The sequence below is a fragment of the Drosophila melanogaster genome, chromosome 3R, assembly GCF_000001215.4.
Source record: "Drosophila melanogaster chromosome 3R".
In the NCBI taxonomy this organism is placed as follows: Eukaryota; Metazoa; Arthropoda; class Insecta; order Diptera; family Drosophilidae; genus Drosophila; species Drosophila melanogaster.
In genome coordinates this window covers 26,927,055-26,949,691 of record NT_033777.3, presented here as the reverse complement: position 1 = coordinate 26,949,691, position 22,637 = coordinate 26,927,055, and the positions used below count along the sequence as shown (strand labels likewise).

The 22,637-nt window shown below is 42.1% G+C and overlaps 3 protein-coding genes and 2 non-coding genes across 10 annotated transcripts in view; 2 read left to right on the top strand and 3 right to left on the bottom strand.

The window, feature by feature from the left end:
- Window positions 1–9: 9 nt before the first annotated feature.
- On the bottom strand, window positions 10–1,862 carry Spag1 (Spag1 axonemal dynein assembly factor). The gene is made up of 5 exons (NM_143257.3): window positions 1,504–1,862; window positions 1,025–1,443; window positions 841–968; window positions 654–781; window positions 10–600 (listed from the first exon to the last, which is right to left on the bottom strand). Exons 1-5 carry the CDS (start codon window positions 1,774–1,776, stop codon window positions 139–141), a joined length of 1,410 nt encoding a protein of 469 aa, NP_651514.1. The 5' UTR covers window positions 1,777–1,862; the 3' UTR covers window positions 10–138.
- Window positions 1,863–2,108: 246 nt separating this feature from the next.
- On the top strand, window positions 2,109–2,180 carry tRNA:Gln-TTG-1-3 (transfer RNA:Glutamine-TTG 1-3). The gene has a single exon. It is a non-coding gene; the product is annotated as a tRNA-Gln (tRNA).
- Window positions 2,181–2,357: 177 nt separating this feature from the next.
- tRNA:Gln-TTG-1-2 (transfer RNA:Glutamine-TTG 1-2) lies at window positions 2,358–2,429 on the top strand. Its single transcript has one exon. It is a non-coding gene; the product is annotated as a tRNA-Gln (tRNA).
- Window positions 2,430–2,443: 14 nt separating this feature from the next.
- On the bottom strand, window positions 2,444–4,158 carry CG14252 (uncharacterized protein). Its single transcript, NM_143256.2, has 6 exons — window positions 4,112–4,158; window positions 3,728–3,926; window positions 3,537–3,673; window positions 3,422–3,475; window positions 3,046–3,361; window positions 2,444–2,991 (listed from the first exon to the last, which is right to left on the bottom strand). Coding segments are annotated over exons 1-6 (1,218 nt in total). The 5' UTR covers window positions 4,113–4,158; the 3' UTR covers window positions 2,444–2,480.
- Window positions 4,159–4,382: 224 nt separating this feature from the next.
- The window catches only part of CG46339 (uncharacterized protein), a 29,549-nt gene continuing 11,294 nt past the window's right edge, over window positions 4,383–22,637 (bottom strand). For 3 of the 6 annotated variants that reach the window (NM_001276072.1, NM_001104469.3, NM_001363936.1), the window contains 10 exons: window positions 13,401–13,733; window positions 11,061–11,247; window positions 10,442–10,759; window positions 7,859–8,230; window positions 6,369–7,799; window positions 6,183–6,306; window positions 5,930–6,120; window positions 5,698–5,865; window positions 5,492–5,635; window positions 4,383–5,424 (listed from right to left, as the gene is read on the bottom strand). In NM_001276072.1, coding sequence (NP_001263001.1) covers window positions 5,169–5,424; window positions 5,492–5,635; window positions 5,698–5,865; window positions 5,930–6,120; window positions 6,183–6,306; window positions 6,369–7,799; window positions 7,859–8,230; window positions 10,442–10,759; window positions 11,061–11,247; window positions 13,401–13,733 — 3,524 coding nt within the window. In that variant the 3' untranslated portion in view covers window positions 4,383–5,168. The remainder of the gene's footprint in view (window positions 5,425–5,491; window positions 5,636–5,697; window positions 5,866–5,929; window positions 6,121–6,182; window positions 6,307–6,368; window positions 7,800–7,858; window positions 8,231–10,441; window positions 10,760–11,060; window positions 11,248–13,400; window positions 13,734–22,637) is intronic. The other 3 variants (NM_001260394.2, NM_144487.3, NM_001363935.1) reach the window with 1 other exon arrangement.

Genomic DNA, 22,637 nt, shown 5'->3' with positions numbered 1-22,637 from the left:
ACTTAACGCGATTTCATTTTTTGGTGGCTAAAAGATCATACCAAAACAGTTATTTTTCCATTATTTATTTGCATTACATATGTATATATTTTTAAACAATCGTAAAAACATCACGCTGCAGACACTGTATGCAGTTCTCTAAATTTCCTGTATAAGAAGTTTATTGCTATTGTTAAGGTTGTCCTGTGGCAAACGCAGTAAGGTTTCCTTTGGTGTCATAGGAGGACTTTGTGGCTTCTTAGGTGCACCTCCCTTGCTGGCCTGCATCTTATTTCCCAAGGCTTCTGCGGCTGACACCAAGTTACTTTTCACCATGCGATTCGGCTTGACCAACTCGGCTAGATCGTAGTCTTTAATGGGTGGTGGCTTCTTTGCCGAGACAACTGGTTCGGGTTTCTTGACCACAGTTGGTTCACTTTTCTCAGCCTCCTTCTTGGGTTCGGAAGTCTTCAGTTGCGGAGGATCGATCTCCTCAATTATCAAACGTGTGGCAGAGGACGGAGCCACCTCACCCAGCATTGAAGTTAGCTTCTCGACGGCCTTCTTGGCAATGGCATTATCTGGCTCAAAGTCGAGGAGCTTTTTGTAAACATTTAGGGACTGAAACGGAAAGGTTTAGCCTTCAAAAAGATGAAAGTATTCAAAATTATTACCTCAAGATGTTTTCCTTCGGCATTGTGGGCCTCAGCCATTCGAAGGTGTGCCTTAATATTCATTGGATCGATCTGCAGACAGGCTTGGCAGTCCGATATGGCCGAAAAGTATTTCTTCAACTTGAGATCTGCGAATGAATCGAACAATAAATTGATAAAGAGTTTTATTATTAATATGATTACTTACGAGCGACAGCGCGATTATTGTAAGCGTGTACTGCATTCTCCGGATCGTATATTATTGAACAGTTGTACTCCTCAATGGCATTTTCATATTCCTTTGCCTTGAAGCTCTCATTGCCACGCAGTCGATGTCTTTAACAACAACAAAAATATATAAAACATATAATAAAGCATTAAGATATATCTACCTTTCAGCAAATTGCTCCTTCTCCAGCTGGCTTAGGTTCTTTAGCTGTGCTTGGAGGCGTTCATATAGAGAATCTCTTTCGCTCTGTAGCTTATCCGTGGTAACCGATTTACTGTGATTGGAAATGATTTTCTCTCTTTGCTCCTGGTCGCGTTCCTCGTTCAAATCCATGCGCAGTATCTCCTCATCGGGATCGTACTTATCCCATTTTCTGTAATCGGTGGATTTGATTCGAGCCTCCTTATTCTTGGTATTGGACGGAGATGTAGCCTTTGGCGCTGGCTTGGGTTTTTCAGTTTTACTTTCCTTCTCCAAATCGATTTTCGAAAGTTTACGCACAGATGGAAGATTCAAATTCTGCTTAACTTTCTTCAGCTCATTGAGAGCATTGTCCTTTGTTTTTATGGCGTCAGTCCAATCCTAAGGTATAAATACAGGTTAATCCATAAATATTTATTTGAAATGAAGTAGACAACCTACCAGAATGGGCTTTAGTTCGGTTTTGTCCAGGTCAGTGCTTTGCTTTATCTGTTCCTCATAGCGAAATAGCTTGCTATCCGGTTTCAGTGCCTTCAGTTTTTCCTCCGCACAGCGTTGCAAGTCCGGATAATGTCCTTCCTCGCCGGAGCGCAGGATTTGGACGATTTTCTCCATTTCGCGAGCATTTGTGCACTTTTCCACGTGGGCGAAGTCCAAATAGTGAATTGGTATGTTGTATCTTTCCAAAAGAGATTTCTTTTTTTCCTTTTCCATTTTTCGGCTTTACAATATCAAATAAATAAAGGAGCAGCTCGATGTTTTAATTCAATATTGTGTATATCGATCAAACAAACTTTTACCGGCTTGCTTGGCAACAAACATCTGTGCTCATTCGATACCCTTAAAATGCCAATGTAAGTTTAAGGTTTAGCTTGTTTTAAAAATGTTCTAAATACTTAACTGAACGTATTGAACCAAATTAAAACACTCTATTTTGAATCAACTATCGTTTCCTTATCTTCAACCCCCTTCTTGACACACCAAAGAACCAAAGATAAGTGTGCCCGCAGCACAAAAGTGTCATTTAGCAGCGTGGCTCGTATCAAGGTTCTATGGTGTAATGGTTAGCACTCTGGACTTTGAATCCAGCGATCCGAGTTCAAATCTCGGTAGAACCTGCTCGAATTAATTTTTATTTTTTTTTTTCATATAAAGATTTGATGCTTAGAAACTTTTCTTTAAAAATAAATATCACGGATAAATGTTTATTTAAAATTTTAGTGTCCAAAATAGGATAATTGTTTCGTGTTATCTGGCGGCAGTAAATGTTTTGTTTTGCGCCAGGCTGCCAACGCGGTTCTATGGTGTAATGGTTAGCACTCTGGACTTTGAATCCAGCGATCCGAGTTCAAATCTCGGTAGAACCTTTGATTTTTTTTTTAATTTCAAGTACGAAAAAAGATACGTTTAATTGGTCACTATGCTTTTTTATTTACTTCATTCTGTTTCTTCTGCAAGACACATATGATATTGTATATTTGGCGTTTTGCTTCGATTAGCAAATCATCATTCAAGACGGCTAGCTCTTTTGTTACAAATTGACTAAATTCTTCAGCAGCCTTATGCTTTTCAATGGAGGGAGATTCGAACGGCTTTGTCGATTCATCTTGGTCCAACACTTCAATAGACACCTTGCAGTGGCTAGGTTCAGTATCAGACCAAAAACAGTCTTCACTGCACGCGGGAGAGCTCGGCTGAGTTTTATTGTCAAACTGATTGACAACGGAATCGCTAGAGCTCGGTGGATGGCTGATAGGATCGGGATCCGGTTTCGGCTCCAATTCTTTGAACCAGGACGCATCGTCTTCGTAGCTGCTACTGTGCTCGGAAAATACATCCAGCTTGGTGAAATCAATAGGAGTCTGGATCTTTAAAATCTTCGAATAATGAATCCACTCGGACTTATCTCCCACCGAATCTCGCTGTGCTCTGCAATTATTGGTAATGTATTATAACAGCATAATAAGCTTATAAAGTTCTTACCTAAACGTGCGCATAAGTGATTCAATTTTGGATTTGATATCGCCCGGTAATATGCCAACACCACGCAGCTGCAGTTCATTATGCATATCCTTGTAGACATCCATTTTTTTCCTATCACTCTGTATGTGACTGGCGAACTTTTCCCACACATCAACGAATATGCATTCCTCCGCCGGCTGCCAAACTCTTCGCGCCTTTACTCTGACATTGCTGGTTTTGCCGAATCTTTTCCTAACTCTTTTGGCGTTGGGCATTTCCTCATCGTCAAAATAGTTCACAGCACTTTCATCCACGAAGACGGTTTTGAATGGTGTCTCTATAAAGAAATGAAAACCGCTTAGAATGTATACAATTTAAACTTTTATGAATTTCGAACCATATTTGATACGTTGTGCGGGATTGTTCATATAAACAGAAGAGCGCGTTTTATCTGAAATTTCGAAGTCTTTGATTAGATACATTTTCCTTGTTGGAATTCAATGGACTCTTACGAGGCGTCTTTGATGGCTGCGTATAGTCCTTCCATTCCGAATCCTTCCCCTCGTTGGCAGATGCTCTCACCACCAAAGCCATCGCATCGAAGTGCCTCCAGGTGATAGCTTGGTCTTCCTGGTCGGAGTGTAACAAACTGAAATCCCAGAGATTATCAAACCGATTCTTCATCTGAAAGTTGTGTACTGACTTGAAATACTTCCGCTTCAGGGATTCCATTTTCGACTTTATGCCTTGAACATTGATCTCTACGCCAACATCTCGAAAATAGGGCTCCAGTTCCGCATAGGTTTCTGTCAGTTTCTTGCCAGGCTCAAACAGATGCAAGTTGTGGATCCAGATGTCGATGAATCTGTCCTCTTCGGAAGCGTCCCATTTCCTTCTGCTCACTAGATGAAATTGCATAAAGTTTGAGTTTGAACTAGGGATTTCAAAACAAAGCCTAGTATCTCGGGTGTCAGGAAAACACCAAAGTATTCGACTGATTGATACCACAAAAGTCAAAGATGAGGTCTGCTATTTATTAGGTAACCTAATTTGTCTTATTTTGTTGCTAATTTCGTTATATACTTACTTTTTCAAATATACAAGCTGTGTTAATATTTGTTTACAAAAATTTAGTTGATAGTAAGACCGTTTTATGAAACCCAGAAAATTCTTGAAAACCAATGTTTAGGGTTGCCATCAAGTGCAATTTATTCATATATTTATAAAGTGTGACCATTCTGTTGAAAATACTGAATTTCAGGGCCGCATAAGCAGTTGATTTAATTTCTTCTTAACCGCCAAATTCAAAACTCCCAAAATAAATCAAAGTTTATAAGCAGTAATTAAAGAAGAGTTTTGAATAAAATTACGTAAATACATAGTTTATTTAAGTGTTTAGTGTAAGCTTTAAAACTTATTTACATGGTTGTGCAGCAGCAATACAAGTATTTTTGTGTTGGGCTTTACAAAATACATAATAGTTACACGCGTACATGAATAAATATATTACTTGTGTGTTGTGTGTTGTGTACTACTCTTGCTTTAGCAAACAATTTAAACCATGTACTAAGGACACTCAGTTTCATTATCTTCCCATGCTCAGTTTCCTTCCAGGACCATTAAGTCCCTTGATTGGATCGACTACAAAATAGATTTTTGGTTCACTTAGTGCTAGATTGATTCACTTAGGATCTAAAGGTGTGCGAACAACACAAAGTACTTGACAATCATAAGTATAGATATAGATATAGATAATACAGGTTTTAAACTTTAGATATTTCGTGGCAGATATTGTGTTGTGGACTTAAACTGTTGCCTGAAGTGATGAATGGGAGTTATTCGAACTATGCATTTTCCGATTGCTTTCTATTTTTTAGTAGGAACGTTGCAGAGCAATGCCGCAAAGCAAAAGAAGCGAGACTTACAAATAAATAAATATACAATTGCAAAAAGTAAATCGTTTACCTAAATTATGCTGGCTAACTTACACGTTTATATCACTTTTCGCAAATAATTCGTTTGATTAAATTAATTTGAGGCCTTTGCACGAATACAAATAATGGTAATAGTTACAATAACTAAATCGCATTTTTTGGTTGAAATCAATTTGAGTTCTCCCCCATTTCCAACTTCCATGTGTTCTCCTAAAAGATATTGATCTGGAACTCGCTGACGATCCCCTCAAGGAAGTTCTTCAGGCTGTGGTACGAGTGGCTGCGCCAATAGATGTTGTTGTTCACCTGCTCCAGCGCCAACTCGATGGCCGATTCCACGGCATGGAGTCCCAGTTTGCGGCAGGTAGCGGCCAAGTCCAGAAGCTGGTGCTTATGGTAGTCCTTGTTCATGTAGATGGTCAGCGATTTGATCATCTCGGACAGCGTGGAGAAGCCATCGCCATAGCTATGGTGCAATTGAACATAACTAAATTAATATATACATTCAACCTATCACACAAAGTATCACTTACTATTCGACAATCTCCTTTATGTTGCCCTGCAGAAAATCAAAGGCTATCTCATGACCAATGGCATTGGAGGCCACAGCACGGAAGGCCAAGGCGCCATCCTGTTTTAGTATGCCCGATGTTGGATTGATGGTCATGTTGAGGTACCTACAAAGTTGTTGCACATCAGTCTTTGGTCTTTGATGGATCAAACTGTTGTAGTTACTCACTTGGACAGCAGCCAGGGTTTGGTGGTGCAGCCCAGTGAGGTCAGTATCTCCTCCTTCTCGGAAGCACTCGTGGTTGTCTTGTACTGTTTGTAGGCGAAATACCATTCCGGTGACGAGCCCTCCGCCAAGGAGGTGCAGTAGATCACAGACTTGAGGTTTGGCTTAATGCTGTTGATTTATGATTGCATCGTTTTTAATAAGTTTTTGTATTGTATTTCAGTTACAAGCTTACGGATTGTTTTTGGGATCACGCATCCACTCGCGGAACTTCATCTGCGCCTTTTGGGTGCAGCGATCGTAGTTGAACTTGCAGGCAAAGTAGGCCACCAAGGCGCGGTGCTTCAGTTGCAAGTGGGACTCATTGTCCGGCTCATGCAGGCCATAATGATCAAAGGCGGGACGTACGATGAATTTCATGAAGGCCTGGTTAAACAAAATATATTATAAAACACTCTAAAATTTACTAGTTTTACTGGATTCCCTACCCTGAAAGTCTCATAGGCAGGCTCCCTCTTCAGGTTGTAGATCAGATAGTTGAGACCAGGTTTGGCGGCAATCCACAGCAGCTCATCATCCACAGCATCGAACAGCTCCATGAGGAAGGTCAATCTAAAGGCAAACGTATTTTTATGTTAATAATTTCATTTACTTGTCTTACTTCTCAAACTTACGGTATGTCGTAGGTAAGGTATTCCGCTTGCGACAGATGCAGTGCATCATCCAGCAACTGGGCCCTTGTGATCCTGGGCAATGTGCTAAAGTTCTTCTTGAGCGCCAGCCAAGAGGTCATATCGTAGTTGACACGATAGTAACCCTGCCGGTTGAGATTCAGATAGATCACGTTATCGCTGTTGCTGCTATGCGCGAAGACATTGCCCACGATGAGCTCCTCTTCGTCCTCGCTTCTCATCCAGTGGGTGGGTATGTTGTCGCCCTTGCGCAACTCATCCGTCTCGAAGGTGATGGGTATAAACCAGGTGCTCTGATCCGCAGTGTTCTTGGAGGGCAGCAGATAGCGTTCCTGGCGCAGCACGAGATCAGCACCACGGCGCTCCACATTGACTACCGGATAACCGGGCTGGGTGATCCACGAGTCCATGATCTGCTTGACACTCAGATCCTTGGGCAGAGTACCCTGTTCGTGACCATGGCGCGTGAGCATGGCCCACAGATCATCTCTGTCCATGTTTCCATAGGCGAACTTCTTTAGAAGATCACGAGTGGCCGACCGGAAGGCCACATCACCCACGATCGAATTGAGCATGCGCAGCAGAATGGTGCCCTTTGAGTAGCTGATGGGATCGAAAATCCGCCTGACATCGTTGGTGGAGCGCACATCAAAGGATATGGCATGCGAGGTGTTGTCCGCATCGTGCTCCATCGACTCCTTGAACTCCAGCATGGTCAGAGTGTCCATGCTCTGGAACTCCGGATGGGCGTGCTCCAGTGCCTTGTAGCTCATGTAGCAGGCGAAGCCTTCCTTCAGCCAGAGATCATCCCACCACTTCGGGGTCACTAGATTGCCGAACCACTGATGGGCCAACTCGTGTGCAATGATTCCGGCCACCACCTGCATATGTTCCGATGAGGACGCCAGCTGCAGATCCTCGGGCACCAGTAGCGCCGAATCGCGGAACGTTATGAGTCCCCAGTTTTCCATGGCAGCGAATCCAAAGTCCGGCACGGACACCAAATCAATTTTGGGCAGCTTATTCTTGATACCGAAGAAGTCCTCGTAGTAGGGCAAGAATTTTCGCACCATCTTGTACGCATAGTGAGTCATACCCACAAACTGGGGTCGCGTCCAGATCTCCACTCGCGGCGTCAACCCACTGTCCTGACTGGCAAGCCGCGAATCCACCATGTTGGACACGATGAAAGCCACCAGGTAAGTGGGCATCTTCGGCGTGGTCTCGAAATCGTCTCTTATGAAACCACGGCGGAAGCGACGGCTGCCCGACTTGGGCATGTTGGAAAGGGCCATCTTGAACTGCATGGGTCTGACGATGCTGATCGAGAAGTTGGCTTTCATGTCCGGACGATCGAAGCAGGGAAAGGCGCGACGGGCATCGACGGGCGAGAACTGAGTGCTTATCATCCATCTAAAAGTAAGGGGAACTTTAGAAGGGGAACTTTCGTGGACATGTGGTTCTGGACTTACTCTTCATTCTTGGTGTCCGGATTGGTGTAGCTGGTCTTGTAGATGCCCTGCAGTGTATCCGTTACCTGGCTGACGAAATCCAGACTTAGCAGCACTCTCAGCTGGGTCTCCACCGCCAAAGTCTTGCTCAAATTGATCACGAACGTGGCATTATCCTCCCCGTAGTCGCTGTCGAAATCCAAGTCTTGCTCCTCGCTGGCATTGCTGGCGCCATCTGCAAGGGCACGGATCACCCGGACATTGGAGATGCTCACGTTGTGCACGTCGAGCACGATGGGCTCCCAGCTGGTCACCTTGGACACATCCCGTTCGATCTCGATGGTCAGGCTGCCGTTGCTGATAGATGTTGCCACACTTGGCTCAATCAAAAGGCTGCAAGAGGAGGAGTATCATATAGTTGAGAAGGTATCATATAAATAGATTCAAATAGGGAAATGCTCTGCATTTGCAGGTGAAATGCAAATGTTGGCCAAAAACGCCAGGTCGCTGCCATCAAAAGTGCCAATCAATCAATCGCCAGCCAAGAGGGCAAATTAGAGGGGACCGACCACAAACAAACATATGTTTGGCACCCATCCGTCGCCATTCGGGGGCATTGCAGTCTGCCTCGAACTTCGGACGCCGCCATTAGTTCGGAATGGCGGCAAATGAAATGCATGCCATCAAAAGCCGCATCGGCGATCAAATCAAAGCAAACAAGAAGCGCAATAATTGGCTAGCTGGCTACCACAAATATGCAATGCTCTATGGTTGCTTAACTTTTCTATATTTAACACACCTATCGTCAATTATTGATCAAGTTCGTTTGAAGAACCTAATGTAAGTGGTATTTAAGTACAGTGATTTGCAATAAAACATACTTCAGAAGACGACGTAACAATAATTGTCATTTCTCGAAATTATTTTAAATACATAAAGTATCTTCAAAAAGTTGACTAACCCCTGGCTACGAGAGTACTTCACAAAGATTGAATATCAATTCCCCTGGCTCATTCGTTCACACACGAATGCCAAGAATGCCGCAAACCCGCTGGCAGATGCAGCCAGCCAGTTGGAGCCCCCATCCATCGCCTCGAACTCCAATACCGAGTCCTCCAACCCAACCCCTTGACAAACTGGAATCCCCTGGGTGCGGGCTTTGCGCCTAGTTGCAATTAATTGAGCCGATTGGCTTACAATGCGTGTTCTGGGGGCAACCAGGAAGCGAGCTTTCAGATAGTATCTGCCACACAGACGAAGATACGGATACAGAGATACAGCTGGTCAACACTGTTGTGCGCTTTGATCGGCAGCTGCAAAATCACTTGCCATCGATCCGTTCGAGTGGCAAAACTGTGCTGCACTTGCCGCCATCCATCAAGAATCGACTCCATCCACCGGATTGCCCTGGACTTTCCCCACATCTGGAGTTTTTTTTTTGTTTTTTTTAGGCTGCGTGCGGTGCACAAATTAATGCCCAGCTTGGGCTTTCTGTGTCAATTATATTAATGCATGCGGCTACCGGGGTGCCGCGCATCTTCATTGAGCAAAGTATCTTTCTATCTTCGTATCTTTCTATCTGGCCATCTATTTGGCGCATTATGTCAGTCGATTGTCGGCGTGCCTCAATTCTTTTCTTAGATCTCTGCCGCCTCTTCTGCGAAGTGTGACCGATGGATGGATGGCATAGGCCTAACCGATTTCCCACTGACTATTCATCTCCTTGGCTCCTAACTGGCCATCTCCTGCGGTGGCCTAAACAAGTTGTTAGCCCGACTGCAAGTGGCTGGCTGGTGGGCTCTCCATTTTGGTACACGGCGACTACTGAACTGCAACGGCTCAATCCTTGACCCACTTCCTTACATAGAAATAGAAAAGTAAATGTGTACTCGCGAGCACAGAAAAGTGACGTCAATGGGGCTGATTTGGTTTGGGGTGGATGCCAGTGGAGTAGTTGCCAAGGATAAGGATAAGGGCTCGGCGGCTGTGTGTGCGTATTTATGAGATGGGCTTCGAATAAGTTTACTCCATTAGCATGTATTTCCCATTTAATAGCACACCCTTTGGAAAACTTTTGTACAACTACTGCTAAGTTTATTTCAATCCTGTTTTCAGCATTGCTATAAGTTTCTACCCCCTGGAATAAAAATGTGATGCTAGTTTACAAATTTCTGAACAAATCTTTAATTGCCTATAATTTCTTAAATAAAATGCATTATCACCAGTTGATAGGCCGTAATTGCCTTGTCTAAACTTTTGATGGTTTAATCCCAATTATCTCTCGTTAAACGTTTAAGTTATTAAACTAATATCTTAGCTTGTCAAAACACATATTGATCAAAACGTTTAAGCTAGACTAATTAATCCAGTTTTCTATCAAGTGTCAGCGTGATAAGAATAAGATCAATTCCGGCATTTGCAATGGCAGCAAAAAAAAAAAACCGGAAATTGTGGAGAATTTAAGTGAGCAATTTAGATGTCAACTGCATCTTCGCTGAAATTGAAAGGCGAGCATGCAAAGCAATTTCAGCAGAATGAGTTTCTTTTGGCGCGTGTTTGGTTTAATATTCATTAAGAGCAATTGTTGGTCAGTGATTCACTTACCTATAGTGAAGTGGACGCCATCCTTCGTAGAGTTTAAGTGGACGATTGATGGGCTTGGTCGTGTTATCTTCCACTTCTCCTGCTGCTGGCTCCACTACCGGAATGTCACCCACTTTCGGATCAACCATCCTTATTTCGGGCTTCTCACTCGATGCAGGCATGGCCAAGGTTGTGGTTACGGTGGGTGTGTTTGTAGGCGTGGGACTTGCCATCGGAGTGGGCGTGGCCGCCTGCAGAGGTGGCGGGGAATTCATGCTCACCCAGCCGGCTGTTTGAATGGGCGTCGCATTCACATCGGGATGATCGGCGGTGATGCAACTGCGTGGCAGGATACAAATCAGTTTGGACTTGTTGTATGCAAAGTGCTACTAGGGTCACACCCAATTCCCATTCGTTTGACCCTTTTCCACACCTCGAAATGCGTCGGTGGAAAAGCATAAACTGCTTTCACTTTCCGAATGAGGTCATACGTATAGCCTTCGAGTGCCAATTAGCACGCTTGCCAAAACGTTTAGCAAAAATGCAAAACGGAAACGCGAAATAAAGCAAATACCCGGCCAAACTTAATAGGCAAACCACACCCGTTTATTTAACATGGATCGGGTGCACCAGCACTCACCTGGGGGGAGTCACCTCCTTGGGATTCAATCCCTGCCTGGTCACAAAATAGGTTATGGCAATGGTGAAGAGTAGGGCCAGAACAGTGATGAAGGCAGCGATGATCAGGCAGGCTTTGGAGACATAAACCCCCGATGGAGGTCCATTGAAAACATACTTTTGGCCATTTTTGGTCTTCAGCTGACCGCCTGGAAAATATATAAAACACACTTTAATAACAATTCAATTCTGATTGAGAAATTTAAGCGCTTATAAATCAAGAAGTTTTCTTTCCCTTTTTTTATACATATGTATTTCCCTCCAAAGAACACGAAATTATCACACCCACATATCTAGAGTTTTACAACTGGGCCCATAAAGTTTATGCTTTGTCCAATTAATTGATTGTTTTCACTGCATTCAAAATTTGTTTATAGATCATCGCTTCGAATTATTGTTTCGAAATTCGTGGAATGCCAATGCATTATATGCATACATTCCGTCCATGTAAACAATTGATGGCAACAACATCAAACTGATTTATAGCATAATTTAGCCAAGGCTCGAATGCTTTGAAAAATACAGAATGTTAGCGGACCATTTAGCGAAGTGTCGAGAACGACATGTGAAAAACCAATCCCCTTCACCCCTCGTTTTCCAGCCACCCCACTGAGTTGCTGGCCTAAACCGATCGTTAAACTCGCTCTTTATGGCGAAAAATTAACTCAAGTGAAAATTAATGTTTGGCTCATTATAAGGGCAACACAGTCTGTTGAACAAACCAAGAAGTACCAAACTTGTTGGACCTGCGCCAAAACGCATAGAACAGTGGTACAAAAAAGTATGCGATCACTTGAATTAAATAGCATGACTAAAGTAAGGAACAAATAATTTGCTATAGAATAGGTTAACTCCATTTAAGATGACTAAGAACTGCACCACTTTATTCGCCGGAAAAGTGCGTTTTTCATGGTAGTCTTATCTTAAAACCTTGCGCTAAAAATAAACAAGTGCGTGATCATCAGATAAGCAGTTAGCCGTGATCGTGATAAGCAGAAATGCCAACGCTCGCGGAAGAAGATAGAAAAAAGTGGAAAATAAGTTCGCTGGGAGCTTATCAGATGACATGAAGTGGGCATACTTTCCGCACTCACTGTGCCCAGAGTGTCAACGGGAACGGGAGCAGAAACAGAAGCACGTGCTGCGAATTTTCAATTGCCATTACCATTTTCCAGCAGGAGGAGGAGGAGGTGGAGGAGGAGGCCTCAAACTTTTTATGATGTGTGCGCATGGCACTTCTATAGGAAAGGCATCGGTATGCCAGTGTGTTTTAATTAAATTTCACTCAGATACTGCGGACCGTGTTTCGTGGAAAGGTTGCGGTAACTTTCTAACGTGCACTCTCATCGATTTTCCACCTTTTTTCCCACCTGTTGCAATGTATCTGCAGTTCATCTCGTTGGTGGTGAGGGGCATGGGGCATCTTTCCCAACATATGCTCCACATTACCGGCATCCTCCGACTTTGATCTTCGACCACGGTGGTGCGTTGGAATTTATGTGGTGCAGCCGAAAATAAAAACAGCAACTGCACCACCTGCAGCTGCAAGCTGATTGAAGGGGGGGCACACGGATCGCGTGTGCCACTGATAAATCAGTTGTCAAGAAGCATAGCTCAGTGATAGCAGTGCCCTGAAAGCTTTTCCGACTTTTCCATTTACCCCAAATTTATTGTTTGTTTGGCTCTGCTGTTCTTCGCCGTGTAGGGTGTAGGAGGTGGAACCAAATCTGATTCTGATGAACACATGATGAACCACAATATCCGCTATGGCTGGTGTTCGTTGTTACTTCATTAGCATCGCAGCATGCCCCACCCGAATGTCGATTTAATATGCACAAGTCGAAGTTTAAGTAGCGTCAAGCGGCAATAAAACATATTCAAATTAAGCCGTTTTCCCGCCTTTTGTTCAATGCGGTGAAATTGTGTGGGCGCAAGCGTGAGGCGCCACCAAAAAATGGGAACGCCCACCGGCTGAGTTTTTGGGGCAGTTTGTCTTTAATGTGGGAATGCCGAACGCGTAAAGTTTAACGAACATGGTTAATGAAAATGCTAATTCGTTTTGATTAAAAGTCGGGATCTTCTGGAGCGATCGGCGTACAAAAATGTTCTCTTTATGGTGCGAGACCTATAAAGTTGCCTTAATTTCTACAAGTCATTCATTGGCTTGTTTTTATACAAGTTTTGAAAGATTTTTAAAAAGCTACAAAGATATTCTACTCTACATTATAGTGGGAAATATTTTGTACCTCTTCGATCTCTTTTACATTAGTATTTAAACAGTTCTAATAATTTTGAAACATACCCAAAAATCTGTCCTTTGAAATGTAATCGAAATGGAAACGTTTTCGTATGTTTTTCGTATCGTCGAGCTTAAAGTTACGCAGTTTGGCAACGAGTCCTTGCCAAGGACCTCCGCCCGCGGGGGCAGAGGATGTGCTGGCCGATCCTGCCGCCGAAGGACCTGCTGGCGATGATAATGAAGCAGAAGCAGAAGCAGAAGCAGATGCAGATGCGTTTTTGGCTGATGTCGGAGTGCCGGCCGTTGATGTGGTGTTGGTGGTGATGGTGGTGGGCGCATAAATGGCAGATGCCATCAATGGTATTTGCAGTTTGGGATTGGTAAAGGATATGATGGCTGCGCTCGACGAGTAGGAGTAGAAGAAAAAACAGAGAGCAAGCTGAATTTGAAGCCAAATGAATTAGGTAAGCAAGGTGCAATGGTTGGATGTTTCATTTTAGTTTTATTAACTATATGATATGATGAGCGTGTGACAAATGTGAGCAAAATGATGGGAAAAGAACATGAAATGCGGGGTGGGAAATTAAAAGTAAAAGTAGTTTATGTACAGTGTAGATACTTAAGTATTGTAGGTGCGGGTGAAGTCGGTTTGTTGGCAATTAAATTGAACGGCAATTAATTAAATTGACGCCGCGACTGATGAGGGGGGAAAATCGAAGCGGCAAATGAAAATGCGTTCAGTGGCACGTGTCGCTGCAGGGGGCTGGTCTGATTTTTCATTCACTCTACCCCCCATCACCACCCCCTCTCTATCCACCAATCGATTTTCCCCCGCTTTGTTGTTTGCCAGCGATGCGTGAGTGTAAATTACACAGAGGCGATTTGCCGATTGCCGGCGCCAAATGTTTCAAATATCGCTAAAAATACAAACGCACATTTGCAGCACATTTGTTCATGCAATCTGCGAGTGTGTGTCAGCACCTCGATGTTATTCAACTTTGGCAGATCGGCAGCCACGTCTATAATTAGCCATAGGGAAATTTGAATTACCCAAATGATTTTTGCACATTTATAGAATAACACGACGAACAATGGCACTCAAAAATCGCTTCCGAGTAGTCCGTGTTTTGATGACCTCCAGATTGCAGTGGGTAAATAAACATAGGTGATCACTTAATATAAGGTGAATAAATGTGAATAGTAAAGAAAAACTCTTTAGCTGCATTTGAATTAAACTAAAAATTATGAATTTTCTTCTGATATTAATCAATATTTCTCTGACACTCAAAGGCCAATATAATTGCCATCTAAAAATGCCTTGAAAATGCCAGTTTTCGAACCTAATTTATAATATCTTTTAGCACTTTCTGTTCTCGAACATCAATATCTGATGAGTTCACCATGCCGACGACGTCCAAGCTGAAAACCGCCAAATGAATGAATCATCGAATCAGTTGATCACTCAAACGAAACCAAATGCCCAGGCCAACACCTATACGAAATTCGGAACCCCCATACCATTTCCCATCGGTTAGTTTTATGATACCCGCCTTTCTGGTTTGCCTGCGTCGTTAAACGAAATCGAAAATGAACTTAACTCATAAAACCTAAATGTGGCAACTGTTTGCATTTCGCACACATACACCAGATCGTTTTACTTTGCTTTTGTAGACTCGAGTTACAAGCAGAGAAGAGTGGTGGGGGGGGAGCGGGGCACTACTCCATATCTTAATGACTCAATCATGCGTTAAATGCCAAAACATCACAAACACTTTAGAGCACATGTAGACGCTAACTAGAGTTCAATAGCAGCCATAACAAAAATTTGATTACTCGACTTTGAACTTGGGGAAGTGATTCGGGTAAATCGAAGAACATAAAACGGTTTGCTTGGCAGAACGATTAGTAAAAGGAACTTTATACAAACTTCTGCTTTTCTACACTAAAAATAGCATAAGAAAATAATAAATAATAAATTTAATGAAATTTATGTATGCACATATACATATTGTTTCTAATGCCATCAACACCATTATTTAAAAGAATTCGATATGATTCCGGAAATATTTAACAAAATAACTGGTACAACACTACTTATGTTGCGCCAGACCCAAAAACGATACATTCTTATCGCGAAGCTGACATTTAATTGGAAAGAAATTGTCGCATTTACGTCATGAAACTGCTGTGGCAGCTTTCTTCCGTCATTGAGGGCCTAACAAAAGTGATATCTTATCGGCTTCATCGAAATCAGAGGCAGTCAAACAAGCGTTTCTTCTTCCATTTCACTCTTAGCCCTGTTATTTTCGTTAATTGTGAATGTTGGGGGGAGTTTTGCCCCCCCCACACACACACACACAATTCAATTGGATACGTTCGCTGTCTGTGTCATATTTAATGATAACCCATTTTTCCCAAACGGGGTACGAGGTATGTGGGTTATGTAAACAACTTCTGGTCATGCTTACAAGTGAGTTCCATTCAACTGGTACCAGACAAAGATGCCCCAACTGCGATAGCCAGCCGCTGGTGTGTGGAATCCCTTTTCACGCTCTTTTACTCCTTCTTTTTTTTAATGGAGGAGATGGAGGTCCGAAACTGGGTTGATTCACTGGCTCTTAATGCCCGCCATGTGTCAGGGATCTGTTGGCGTCTTTTTTGCATATCCCTTTACTTCGGTGACCCAGTTGTTCTTTTTTTTTTTTTTGGAAAGTAAAGGAAATCTCCTGACACTTTCAGCATTAATTACCGCGTACAGCGCCGAGTGAAAATCAAAACACATGTTTCGCTTCAGGAGAAATGCTATATAGGTCAAAAGAGGAACATGTGCAAGATCGAAGTTGACACCGCCAATCGTTTTTGTACAAGACCACAGCGATATTATGTCACATACAAAGTCGCGTTAGACTTTTAATTGGCCCCCCCACTTAAGTTGCTAAACAAAAGTACATTCGTTTGAATTTTTTCTATGTTTTTCTGTGCCATACGCTCCTTTTTTTTAATGGTTTTGCAGAGGCAGCCAAAATGTCTGGACTTAACAATAACAAATGCTGGCCGCCTCGCATTGTCAATTGCTGAATGTTTATAAAGGCAAGAGAGAAGGGGGAGCCAGCCACGAACTGATCGCATCGGCCACGAGTTTAGTGAACTCGGGCCAGAACGTGTCGAGGAACTCCAATGGAGCCCTGTTCTTTTGCTTTTATTTTCTCCCCATTTCTCCACATTTCGCATGGGTCTAATGAACCATTCAGTCGATGATTAGTGGGTGTGCTGGGCAGCGGCAAAAAATTCAGCGGAAACGTCAGCATAACTCGTGGTACTCGGTATCGCTAATGTTGCAGAGGTAATAAACCATTCATTTGTTGTCACATCCATGAACGAATCTCTCATCCCGTAATCATCTGGAAAACTCACAAATGCCGCAATGTTTATTCGGCTTTTCCATCTTTCTGTAGCTTTGTAGCTTTGACGCCTCAACAAAACGCTTGTTTACTTCTGACCGAGCTTGACCCAATCCATTTGCTTTGATTTCCGCCGCTTCCAACTCGATTTCGTTGAATTGCACCGAGTTTTATTTCGAATGTGTTTTGGGCAAAAGAAAAGCAAACAAATGGAAAGTGAAACATGGCATTAACATAACCCGCTCGAAAGCGCGATTTGTATTTCTTTAATATTCAATATTTTCCAGTTGCAAAAGGGAAAAAACAAAAGCAGGCAACTAATGAAGTCATTCAGACAATGCACTCAATTATGCGTCGTCGACTGGAAGCTCCAGTTCCAGATGTGTTGGACCCCTTTGGGTCACATTTCCGGTGCAGAGCACCAAAGAAACTGAACACCAAAAAAAAACCAGTCGCTTTATTTGCAGTTACCCAACGGTAGCCAAAAGAGCTGGGGTGAAGAATTACCAGCCGAGACGTAATTATAATTGTATATCACGGAATTATTCTGACACACTTGAGGGTTCCCCCCCTCGATGAGAAAAGCTCCACCGAACACATTGTATCCGCATGCGAGCGGATGAGATGGTGACATATCCAACAGAACTTGCCACCTTTGCACCCAAGGCACACGAGAATCTCAAGTTCTCGGGATGCTGGAGTGGGTATGACAACATTTGGCATCCAAACAAGCCTTGAGATTTGGAATGTTTTTCCTCGGCTGTTTGGGCTGTGATTTATCAACGACTGCCGTTGACACCCTTACCCGAAGTGGGCGTGGCACCCGGCCATTCGACATGCCACTTCATGCCGCAACAGACGTGCAACTTGAAATGCAATTCGCTTCACTGTGGCAATTACCATACGATTACCATTATGCCCAAGCAAAACGAAGCATTTCGCATGCAACAACAATCAAAGTGAAGTAGAGAGGCTCTAATAATGCATAAAAGAAGAAGTAATTGCATTTTATAGGATATGACAAATCTTTGTAACATCACGAAATGTGAATGAATTTTAAGATAGTAATCAAGTTTACCAAGTTCATTCGCTAGAAACGTGACTCATTTACGTTTGCTCCAAATTCTATCTTGTTTTAAAATTCCGCCCAAAGCACTTTAGCAGTTAATTCTAAATTCCAGTCATACACATTGTCCAAAGTTTAGCGATCACTTTGTTACATTATGCCAGGCACAAACTTAACCAGCTGAAAAAAATGACAAATTAAAGCACTCAATTCGACACTTTGCCATGCAATTTTCGAATGCGGCTAATTTGTAAATTAAATTAGCGCTCATTCCCATTTAGCCAATGCGGAATATGACTATGACGCCACCGGGCAACAAAGCAGCCGTCAGTGTTTTTTAGACACTCATAAACCTCGCACAACCCAATTTTAATTAGCCGGCAAAACCATGAGATTCGAGATAAAAAACTTAGAAAGCCAAAAAGCCGCTCATGCAGCTCGTGGGTGAAAAAACACTTTGCATGTCCAGCCTGCTCCACGAAATGCCATAAAAAAAGTGAACGATATAAAAGCAGTGGATTTCTACCTGGCGAGAATAACTACTTCAGGTTGAATAAACTTCAAAAGTGCCAAAAAAAAAGGGTAGCAAAGCACTTCTCTCTTCAAATTGTCAGTGGCATAGGCTTACTTTTTATTGAGCGGTCTTCATAGAAGCCCCTTCAAGTCACTTCACTGCCTTGAGTTCTAAAAACAATTCTCTGTTTTAATTATCAACGACACGTAAGCCAAGCGAATGTGGCAAAAAAAAATTACTTAATTTTGTACAATTTTCGCAATTGATAAGCAGAAACGTTGCGTTTTTCTACAAGTGGTTTTGATTGTTTTATGGCATGCAACAATTTTGATGAGTTTCTGATTTGACGACTAAATAAATTGGTTGGCGTTTTTGTAATAAATCGCTTAAGCGTTTTACAATTGCTGACATATTTGCGCGAGTCAACAGAAATTTATTCATTCATAAAAAATACATCCAAAAGTGGGAGTAAAAATGCTGAAATTTATGAAAGATTTTACAAAAGTACGACCTTCTGGGTTCGGTAATTTATTTTCTTATATTTTATTTATTGCCTATTGTTTAGTTTGGAAAGAAAATATCCTCCTATTTGAATGCAGTTAGCATTTTGCGTCTTATCGAAAGTGAATATCTAACTCGGACCCACCCACTTTCCATCAAAGTTGACACGCCCATTGTGGTTTTCCATATCAGAGCATTAGGTAAATTGGCACGTAATTTAGTAATGTGCATAAACCATAGTTTTGTATAATTAAATAGTCTATTCTCTTTTTTTTTCTCCACTTCAGCTGTCCTTGATGGACATTAAAGTGTCATCGTATATAACACATCATTTGCTCGTTACACACGCTTTTTGGCATAAATATAGCCAAGTTATTATTTACTTTCAGGAAATATTCGCATTTTAAATTATGGCTGCACACTGTAAACTTGACGTTTTGTTTTGTTATTTAGCTCTTGTTTTTTATGAAGCTCATTTAATCGGTTGCTCTTTGGCTGTCAGCCAAATTATTTGGCTCTCGTTTTCAGCTGCCTGGCAGTGACATTGTCACGGCTTTTTGGTGAAAGTATTTTCGAAACATTTTGCTTATAATTGCCTGTCAGAAATGTGTGCTTTAAGTTCCACATTAGCTCAGATCTAAGGAAATGCTGGCCAGATATGAGTAAGGTTTCCGCGAAAAACAGATACGTAAGTGGCTTTAGCCAAGTTCTTTAGATCTCGCATGCGGTGGCTTATCCAGGCCCTCTTCTGATCCACCAGATACACTCACACTTTCGACATTGGATGGTGTTTGATTTATCGCTGTCATTTATCCGCTGCCACGAAAGGGGCAGCTAATTTGAGTTTAATGAAGCCCGCAACACCTCAGAACATACATTCGAAAATCTCCCATCTATATGCGATCTCCGCCCGAGGGCTTGTCAGTGACCAATCGTCGAAACAGCCTACGCCGCACAGCCCAAGGTTTGTTTTTTATTAAAAAAAAAAGAAAAAAATTGATTAATTGCCAGGGTGATTTTTTCACATTTCCGTTTATTCTCTCGATTTTTTTTCGCTTTTTGCGCTAATTTAGAGCTGGCCTACGGATGCCAATTATGGGTATTTGGAGTAATCCAATTATGAGTTGTGTGTGGGTGGCAAATTCAAAGCTTACTGCGATCCAACTACAGATACCCATGTATCTGCACATAAATTCAACCAATGTCTGTGTATCTATACCCTGTCATTTACAATGGACGATATCAATCTGTTCCGCATTATGACAAACGTTCGTCTATGTCTTATATGCAGCTCAGGTGCCCAGAGGCAACACAATTTATCTAACTATTAAATGCCAATCTAGAGGGGCTTCAAATACGTGCGCCGGCTTTTGCAGACTGCCAACTGACGGATAGCATCTTGCGCCGTTTACTTTGATCCATCCATTGATGCAAAGCCAACTCTTTCAATCCCCAGTGACGGTGGCTAAGTCACGAGCTGCCCCTGGTCTTTTGTGTTGGCTGGCCATTTTGGCTAATTTCGTTCGAGAATGTTGGTGAAAAACCAACCAAAACAATTTTGCATGCCAAAAGCGAGCTTGAAATCTACACCGAAAATCACTTAGCCCCATTTAGCACGGCAGACCATTAAAATAAATTATTTAATATTATTATTGCCGATAAAGCGGCTAAATAATGTGGCTGAAAAATGCTTAAGATTTGACAGGCAGTTAGTCTTAGGCAAGTCTAAGGCAAGATAAAATCGACAGCAAATGAATGGCTCGACTTGTTCTTAGCCTTAGCGAAATTGGCAGTGATTTACTCGGCAGACGATAGCTCAACGTTGACTTCCTATTTCGCAAGATATTTGGCCAAAGTTTGATGACTTCTCCACTTTCATATGCATATGCTTCAAATTGGCAACATTGCCCCCAATGAAAATTGTCAACATGGCTGCGCGCATGCGCAAAAAACCCAGCTGCTGAGTAATAAAATTTGCATATCTACATGAGCATAGTTTTCATTGCTCGGAATGAAATGAAACGCCTTAGATGAAATATGTCAACAGCAATTGGCGCTACTGCAAATTGATTTCAATTGTATGCACAAGAGCTGACGTCATTTCCACGACTGTTTTGCCGCTGGTTGTTGGTCAAGTCGATAAATGTTCAGGGCCAAAACCGGCTAAATGCACTGGGAAAAAGTTACGACCTAAATTGATATACCTTAAATTTAAAAATAATGGTTGCAACTTGGTTTCGAATCAGTCATTGTGAGTGAGCAAGTATTGATAAATACAATATTTTCTCTAAGAACAAATATATTTTAGGTATGTATACTATGTTTATTATATACTATTTTTTTCCGTGTTCAAAACCGGCGAGGCGCCAATGCAAATAAACACGGCGACTCGCGAAGAATTCGGTTGCAAGTCGCGGACGAGGGAGCAGGCCAAAAACAATTTAAATGCAAATCACGTGCTCTTCTTAATGCAACCGATCAATTGGCCAGCGATTGTGGCCTGAACTTGGACCACAAATGGCGTTGGAGAATGCAATTTTCCAGTGGGCAATGAAAACTGACATTTCAGGGAAATGGGGACAGTAAAAGAAAATATTTTCTATATTGAAAATTGTGCAGCGAAATGTGTCACTCAAAAAAAAATACAATTGATCGTACAATTGATCGTAAGTGTAAATCACATATCGAATGGTCCATTCGAATTCCGACATTGAGCAACCTGAGATGCATTTTCCATGTCGTGTAATTGAACACCTTAAACGATTTAAAAAAGAAAACTTTAATGCCCAAGCCAAGTTGTTTGACGGCAATTAAAACGTGTTTCTGGCCCACTTGAGATCTCTTTATATCTGTCATAAGTTGGACGTGTTAGGAGCTTAACGCCTTCATTTCAGCTTCTTAGCGAGCTTTATGCAAATTTTGATAGCTTATCAGGCCTCATTATGTAAACAGTCTGATTCTTGGCAGCGAAATGCGCAAAAGGTCAAGTTGATGACCAAACAAGCAGGCAAGTGATTAAAGACTATTCCAGTCAAATTCTTAATACTCTTAATATGCTAACTAACTTTAGTAGTTTTTCATCATTCGATAATTAATATCTTTAGGTGTCCGAATTGTGATCTATTTAATGATGAAATATTCATACCCTTTTGCCAGGGTATCTAAGCCAATATCCGGTGTGGCACATAAACTTTGGGCCATTGGCATTTGTCATGCTGTCGTCATCGTTGTGCTTTTATTTATGTTCTTACCATATAAAATGTATAGTCCACAGAACGCGCAAGGTCACAAGGTCAGTTTGAAAGCGAACCGAGCATGACTAGTTTAGTGTTTGATTTACAGCATAATTTCTTTTGTTTACAGCATGTTGTTTCCAATGTCATAAACGCTGATGGCAAACATAGTTTAATTACAATTTAATGGCGCACTCGGATGTCTTCATTAAACCATTTGCGCAGCTGTGAAGTGTGTTTATGTACCGAATTCAAGAGCAAATAAATGCATATAAATTTCGACTGCCATCAGCGAGCGATTCCTGTGAACTCGATAAACAAAAAGCTAATAGGTTTTTTTTTTGGCTCGGCGGAGGCGGAGTGGAGCGACTTTGGCCAGACAAACGATCCTAAGAAGATATATGAGATTTTATGCTGGCCCAAAGAATTGAATTCCAGGAATAAAGTTTTTGGCATTCACAAAACCGCCAATTTATTGTCGTTTTATTTCGCTTGCAGTCCTTAAAAACCGCTGGCTCCGCCGAGATGACATCATAAGCCCGTTTCGAAAACAATTTTCAACCGTGAAAGACGTGACCGCGTTGC

What these genes read in the sequence shown, in the direction of transcription:
- CG14252 (NM_143256.2), bottom strand. An exon ending in CGCACAACGTATCAAATATG is followed by an intron (nt 3,362 to 3,421) that starts GTTCGAAATTCA and finishes ATTTCTTTATAG; the next exon opens with AGACACCATTCAAAACCGTC. An exon ending in TCACTTATGCGCACGTTTAG is followed by an intron (nt 2,992 to 3,045) that starts GTAAGAACTTTA and finishes CAATAATTGCAG; the next exon opens with AGCACAGCGAGATTCGGTGG.
- Spag1 (NM_143257.3), bottom strand. Translation starts at nt 1,776, where the DNA reads ATGGAAAAGGAAAAAAAGAAATCTCTTTTGGAAAGATACAACATACCA. An exon ending in CCGAACTAAAGCCCATTCTG is followed by an intron (nt 1,444 to 1,503) that starts GTAGGTTGTCTA and finishes TTTATACCTTAG; the next exon opens with GATTGGACTGACGCCATAAA. An exon ending in CAATAATCGCGCTGTCGCTC is followed by an intron (nt 782 to 840) that starts GTAAGTAATCAT and finishes ATTCATTCGCAG; the next exon opens with ATCTCAAGTTGAAGAAATAC.